The sequence below is a fragment of the Misgurnus anguillicaudatus genome, chromosome 13, assembly GCF_027580225.2.
Source record: "Misgurnus anguillicaudatus chromosome 13, ASM2758022v2, whole genome shotgun sequence".
Lineage (NCBI taxonomy): Eukaryota > Metazoa > Chordata > Actinopteri > Cypriniformes > Cobitidae > Misgurnus > Misgurnus anguillicaudatus.
Genome location: NC_073349.2, coordinates 28,156,129 through 28,163,762, shown reverse-complemented (window position 1 = coordinate 28,163,762; position 7,634 = coordinate 28,156,129). Strand labels below are relative to the sequence as shown.

Sequence of the window (7,634 nt, the reverse complement as noted above, 5' to 3'; positions counted from 1 at the left end):
TATCTGGTGTCTCTCTGTGTGGCTTTACTGATCAAACATCTACAGATCTTCTGGTTTCTGTCTGTAATGAAGACCAGAAGACATCAGTGAATCTGCTGGACTGTGGGATAGAAGTGAAACAAGAAGTCACAGAAGCAGATGAAGGTTATTTGATTTATTCAGGTATGTACTTGTTTATTTCTGGATCAAAATTGACAGACATGTCACGGTACATTAACACGGGGCGTCAGTATTAAAGCTTCTCATTTACTTTGAATGGGTGACGTCATGCTTTGCCGAACTGAAATGTGAATTCGCCAGCTTCACATCACTAGCGTTGCTCACAGAAGAGGTTGAACATTTCTCAACCTTTCAAGCAACTCAACTGCTGTAATGGCTTTTCTGACCCCGACATGCGCAGTGGGAACCGCCTGTGACGTGAACCGTGAAGGGGTCTATAAACAAATATCCAAGGCAATCAAGTGAAAATTTTAAAAAGCCTTTAATACACTGGGCTACATACAAAATTAAAAGGTAGATCTACATGTTTCGGCTTACGCCTTCCTCAGGATACACCTCAAAGCTCTGACAGTCCGCTCAGACAAGCTGTCAATCATAACGACGCATCCCATTTCTATAGCATCAGATTATTACTAGCTAAAATGAAACTTATCACAAAAATGAACAATTGAACATTTATCAGCGTGATAACAACTACCTTAACACTTTCGCCGCCATTGACTAGTTATCTCATCAATTAAGAGAAAACGCTTCCCTGCCAATGACGAGCGACTTATAAAACCCGGAAGTATCGCCCTAGGGAAAGCAGCTTCATGTTCGTGTATGTTTTAAAGATTGCTCTGAATCTGCATTGTGTAAGTTAAAAAATTTACCATATGTTCGTTTCAGACCTGATGGAGACAAAAGAAGAAATCACAAATGCAAGAGAACAGACAGATCAAGGTGATTTGATTTTATTTAAGTACCTGCCTCTAATTTTTAACCAGTAATGACAAAAACACAATTATAGTTTCAGAAGTTCTCAGTGCATTTTTTACTGTGTCAAATTCTTCATAATGATTTTCTCTGTTCATTTTAGATCAGAAAGCGGTAAAGGAGGAAATTTTACAACTCAGTGAAATTGAAGAGAAACCTCATTATTTGATACCCAAGGAAGAATCTCTGAGCTGCTCGATTACTGTGAGGAATTTGTCACCTAAAAGAAACAACAAGAAAAAATCAACAGCCAAGGATGCTCTTATTTGCCCTCAGTGTGGAAAGGCCTTCACCTATAACTATAAACTTAATGAGCACATGAAAACCCACACTGGAGAAAGACCTTACAGCTGTGATCAGTGTGGTAAAAGTTACATGAATAAATGGCACCTTAATAACCACACAAGAACCCACACTGGAGAAAAACCCTACAGATGTGATCAGTGTGAAAATACCTACCACAGAAGTTGGAACCTTAATCGGCACATGAAAACCCACAATGGAGAACAGCCTAGATGTGATCAGTGTGGAAGAACCTTCACTCGTAAGTCTGACCTGAATAAGCACATGACAATTCACACTGGAGAAAAACCTTACAGATGTGATCAGTGTGGAAAAGCCTTCTCTCTCAAGTCTTGCCTTAATATTCACAAGAGAATTCACACTGGAGAAAAACCTTACAGATGTGATCACTGTGGACAGTGTTTTAGTCGTAATTTCCTTCTCGATGAGCACATTACAATCCACAGTGGAGAAAAACCTTTCAGATGTGATCAGTGTGGAAAGACCTACAACAGAAGTTGGGACCTTAATGAACACATAAGAACCCACACTGGAGATCAGACTAGATGTGATCAGTGTGGAAAAACCTTCAAGTGTAAGTCTGACCTGAAAAAGCACATGAAAATTCACACTGGAGAAAAACCTTACAGCTGTGATCAGTGTGGAAAGACCTTCAAGAAGAAGGTCCAGCTTAAGGTTCACACAAGATTTCATACTGGAGAAAAGCTTTACAGATGTGATCAGTGTGGAAATTGTTTTATTCATAAGTTTGGACTTAACAGGCACATGAGAACAATTCACACTAAAGAAAGGCCTTAAAAAGCCTCTACTATGCTGGTTTTCACATTTGAAGAGTTCAAATGCAAAACCACTAAACACCACCTCGGTCAAAGAGTTAATGATATTAACCGAACGCTCTTGGCATGTATTATACGTTCATCAAATACTTCTGCTTCAAATTTGCTTAATCCAGCCTCAGACCATTCAAAAATACTGGTTTGTTTCCAGAATCCATTAAAAGTCTGATAGAAATACTAATTTACAAGAAAAAACATTTGTGTGGTTCCAGACCCTTTTTAAGGGGGGCTTCAGCCACCCTACAATTATTAAGTCTATTAAACTATCAAATAGTTAGAGCGAACAAACAAACTTGGCAAGTAACAAACTGAGTGCACTCACAAATTTTGTATATGATTATGAAACATACAAATTAGATTAGACTATATTCAACATTCAGTGACATGTTTGCTTTTATTTATAGATGGATATATAATGTTTATATAAAGTTTATATATATATATATATATATATATAAAGGCCAAACACTACAGGCAAAATAGCTATTCTTGAGCATACTGGGGTCAAGTTTCAGTTTTTGGGTTATTTTGCTTCTATAACATGTATAATTAAACACAGATGATATTAAAATAAAGCGCACATTAAAGGTGCAGTGAATCAGTAGTTTTTATTGTTTTATACTGTTGTCTGAGGTCTACTTATGATGATTGCATGGTTTTTACATTCAAAAAACATCAAAAGCAATAAGTAATGGGGTGTTTTGTCCCCTAGCTTACTCCTGAAACTGATGCAGCGCCTGTGTTCTTCCACAACCAGGCACTGTGAAATAGTTTGCCGTTTTCAACGTCATGTTTGTTTTATGGACTATCTGGTTTATGCAAACCAGTGGTTGGGGCTTCCGAATTAGACGTAAGTGGAGGGGTGTTTAAAATCAACTGCTTTGTCGTAACTTGGCACATTCCTGAACCTGGCATTTTCTGGGCTTGATGTCATTATGTATATATAAATTAGTTTTTTGAGTCAATTACGAAAATTGTTTGTGAAGACTAAAAATAAGAATGCTGTATTTTTGTGCACTCGTTTTGTGCTTAATATACAGAAAATACTTCTTTACTTCTTAAAATTAATTTAAGAACATCAAAGTGTACTTACTCTGTGCTATTTTGAGACACCATGAAAATGAATTAAAATGTGCTAAAAATGTAATTAAAATATTTATTTTGGTACCACTTGTAGTAAACTTAAACCCATCTTTCAAACAAAGATGGGTTCAAGTTTACTACAAGTGGGAACCTAATACATTTTTAAAGGGACACTCGTTTGATTTTTACCATTTTGGAATCCATTCAGTCGATCTCCGGGTCTGGCGCTACCACTTTCAGCATAGTTTAGCATAATCCATTGAATCTGATTAGACCATTAGCATTGTGGTCAAAATAACCAAAGAGTTTCGATATTTTTCCTATTTAAAACTTGACTCTTCTGTAGTTACATTGTGTACTAAGACCGACGGAAAATTAAAAGTTGCAATTTTCTAGGCCGATATTGCTAGGAACTATAATCTCATTACGGCGTAATAATCAAGGACTTTGCTGCCGTACTATGGCTGATGCAGGCACAATGATATTACACAGTTTTAAGATTATCTTAGAAGTATAAAATATTTTTTTAGTATATAAAGTACGAAATGAGTGTACTTGAAGTGCTCTATTTTCAAACACTCTTTTTTACCTGGGACATTAAGGAGAATTGTTTTATTCTATTATAATAAATTGTATACATGTTAAAAAGTCTGGCTTTTATTAATAAAAGGTTTGAAAAGTTATTAATAAAAGTTATGTGGCCAATCTGGCTATTTTTGTGTGACTTAAATGAAAATAAAACAACTGAAACCACTCAACTCAATAAAAATATCTAATAATTCAAAACATAACTTACTGCATTTTAAGGACATACATATATTCCGAATAAAATGTTTTCTGTGGTTTGACTGCAATTTCCTATTCATGAAAAATGTCCAATAAATTGAGTAAACAAACGAAATTTTAACAGAACAATTGAATGAATAAGCTAAAACAACTTAGTAAAGTTAACGATAAAACGAGCAGTCATATTTATGGTTTATTACTTGCTTATTAAAACATTTCAAACACCTGGTGTGCTGTAGACATGCACGTGCAGATTCCACATGCAAGTCGCGCGAATCCTGTGCTCTTCAATTATTCACCTGACTGAACTTTTAACTAAAACACCAACTTTGCCAACGAACGGTTTCTCTTTAAACAAATATACAGTGTTAGATATTTCTCTTGGTTGCCACATATAATAACTAACTGTGGTAAATCGTACTGATGTGTGTGTAACTATGGTAAATGACTGTTGTCAAGCAGCTGTTGTGTCACGCTCCCGTCCAGCAGATGGCGCAAACTCACCGCGTGTTACATAAAACAACAGATGAAGAAGAAGAGGAGAAGCTCACAATACAGTAATAAGTGTTGTGTTGTTATTGCTTTTTATTTGTGTGTGAATAATGTCTGTGTTATCTTTGTGGTGAACGAAGTATTATTTTGTTTACTGTAAATGTCTGGAGTGTGTGTTTACCAGACTTTGTGTTTTCAGACTTCAGAGTAATTTCTGTAGTCAGAAAGGTTTTGTTTCTTGATTTAATAAAGCTGCAGTCGTGTATAATCCTATTGAAATGATGTTTTTGTGTGAATATTATAATGTTGATGTGTTTGTGTTCAGATGTTCATCATGAGAGATCAGATGGATGTAATGTGCTGTAAATCAGTAGGAACTGATCTGTCCATGCTGGATATTGATGATTTGATGACAGAAATCTCTCAGCTGAAGAAAGAGGTGGCGTTACTGGAGTCAAAGCTCAGACAGAGAGATGAACTCAACACAAAGGTTTGTATAAATTAAAACACTTAAACACTCTTTGTCATCATGATTGAGGTTTGTGTGTTCAGTGTTGAAATCTCAGTGAATGACACTGTGTTGATCCTATAGTGAAAGTACATCATCATCACAACCTGTTTGAATAGTTATTGCCCAATGTTTTAGTTTCTGTAAGTGGAGTGTGTATATAATAAAATGCTCAAACAAAATAAAAAGTATAGATTATAATTTTTATATCAAATTTTGTATATATTTATGTCTATTAAGTATTTTCAGTTGGTTCAACTTACATTTACATTTAGCAAACTTTTTTTATCCAAAGCGAACATACAAAGATTACAAAGACAGAGATTTTTTCCAACTTCTTTTTGTAGTAGGACATATGGGACATTACACCGTAAATTAAATTATGTAAGGTACTTGGATTAAAAGTTGAGTAAAGTAAAAGGCAACAAACTTTAGGTTTTTAAGTTTTCTTAACCTGAAATGTATTACAGTCTATTTGAATGACTGTGTCTGTCTGTCAAATGTAAAGATATGCATTGTTTTAGGTGCTGTACATCCTGAATATCTTTACTTTGGTTAGTCCAAGTGTGTATAAAAGTGTTTTGTTTTAATTAAAATCTTTTTGTTTGCTGGATCTTTTACTTTAAAATTTAAACCTTCTGTCAATTGGTTTAATTTCTTTATCTATGAATGATACATTGACCTTCACATTGGTTTAAATGTATCAAAGGTCTGTAATTTATTACCTGTTTGTTTTAATGTTATTTTCAGGATGTATCTAGTGTCTCTCTGTGTGGCTTTACTGATCAAACATCTACAGATCTTCTGGTTTCTGTCTGTAATGAAGACCAGAAGACATCAGTGAATCTGCTGGACTGTGGGATAGAAGTGAAACAAGAAGACACAGAAGCAGATGAAGGTGATTTGATTTATTCAGGCATGTACAGGGATTTTTCCTCAGTCAAAATTGACAGACATCTCACGGTACATTAACACGGGTTGTCACCTCGCTTCTCATTTACTTTGAATGGGTGACGTCATGCGTTGCCGAATTTAATTGTGGATTCGTCAGTGTCACATTATTGGTTTTGCTTATGGTAGAAGTTGAACATTTCTCAACTTTTCAAGCGCAAACGCTGACTTCAGCCAATCAGATCGGCTTATGCAAATATCCTAGTCCAGAACCAGGCAATTACGTTAATGCAAGACCGGAGAACAGAGGAGCATGTGTTGCGGCCGCTGTTAGCCACGCTTCAGACACGCCCTCCAGTTAGCGTTAAAGCTGACACCCGTGTGATTGTACCAGTGAATGTATCAGTTGTTTCAATTGTTTATTAAAATGAATCAGTTGAAATAAGTTGTTAATTCCCAAATTGGACATTAGAGAAATCAAACGCATTGTTTGCAAATCCAAGCTGGGAATCGCAAAACTTCAGTTTTTCCTCACTGGATATGATTTGGTCTTCTGACCACTGACTCCACTAGGGCTGAATGATTAATTGCATTTGCGATAAAATGGAGCTCCGGGGTATCAATCCTCGGCCCAAATGCTCCTACGCCCAATTCAACCACGCACCTTGAACATCTCATTTGACTTGCTTGCTAAAATTAGTTAATTTAAATACAAATACAACTAACGACTTAAATTTGAAGACACATGATAATGCACTATATATTTAAACAGAACGGCTATTTTTAAATGGTTTAAAAATGAACTACTCTATCACAATGTGTTGGACAGCAAAATGAACAATCTTTAGTTCATGCTGTAGTCTGTTTTAACTAACATTAGGCGTGTTCTTAGCTAATAATAACATTTATTAATTAGCTTATAAACCCCACATTTAACGTTACAGGAAAAACTTTGTGATCCGTCAGATCCCATAGGTCGGTTAGTACAGTTTACTGCTTAACAACTCATTTTGTCTGTTTTATATATATATATATATATATATATATATATATATATATATAAAACACAAATATTGAAAATTAATAGTTAGTTATATCTTTAATCTTCCCTTGAAGCTCAGACAGTCCGCTCAGAGAAGCTGTCAATCATAACAATCATTGGCTCAGGACTTCGGGCAACATTTTTTATTTATTTCCACAAGTTCCATGTTTATAATAAGAGAAATTTTCACAACTTGTCAAATAAACAAATAGGTAAACAATTTTCAACACTGAAAAGCGTGGAAGCAATTATTTCAAAGAGGTCACGCGGACAATTACGTTCTTGCACTTGGCCGGACACACATAAAAAATTATCTTAAAATGTCATAGTCTCGATAAGGCTTTTTATATCTTAAGTTAACCAAGAGATGTGAATTGCTTATGGATTTGTGAGTTCAACATTTATTGGATACCTACTGCTGTCTGTGTCATTAAGAGTAATGGGAATAACGTTGTTATAAATAAATGGCGTTACTAACGACATTGCTTTTTTTTGAGTAGCGCTGTTACCATTACTGACAATAAAATGCTGCTCAATACCATAATTGATCTCAGTGAAGCGATTTTCACCCGAGTAGGGTGTGTGTGTTAAAGGGGGTGGGACAACTACATACGCACAACCGGCGCAACGTCATAGAATGTCTCTGAACAGGTTCACGCCCACTTTTGGGGGAAATCAGACTAGACCTACCATTGGCTTCCATTCAAAATAGCGGAAC

The 7,634-nt window shown here is 35.5% G+C and overlaps 1 protein-coding gene across 1 annotated transcript; it reads left to right on the top strand.

Annotated features, from left to right (window-relative positions):
• LOC129430386 (uncharacterized) lies at positions 1–2,076 on the top strand. The gene is made up of 3 exons (XM_073875529.1): positions 1–162; positions 889–942; positions 1,079–2,076. Exons 2-3 carry the CDS (start codon positions 894–896, stop codon positions 2,074–2,076), a joined length of 1,047 nt encoding a protein of 348 aa, XP_073731630.1. The 5' UTR covers positions 1–162; positions 889–893.
• The last annotated feature ends 5,558 nt before the right edge of the window (positions 2,077–7,634 follow it).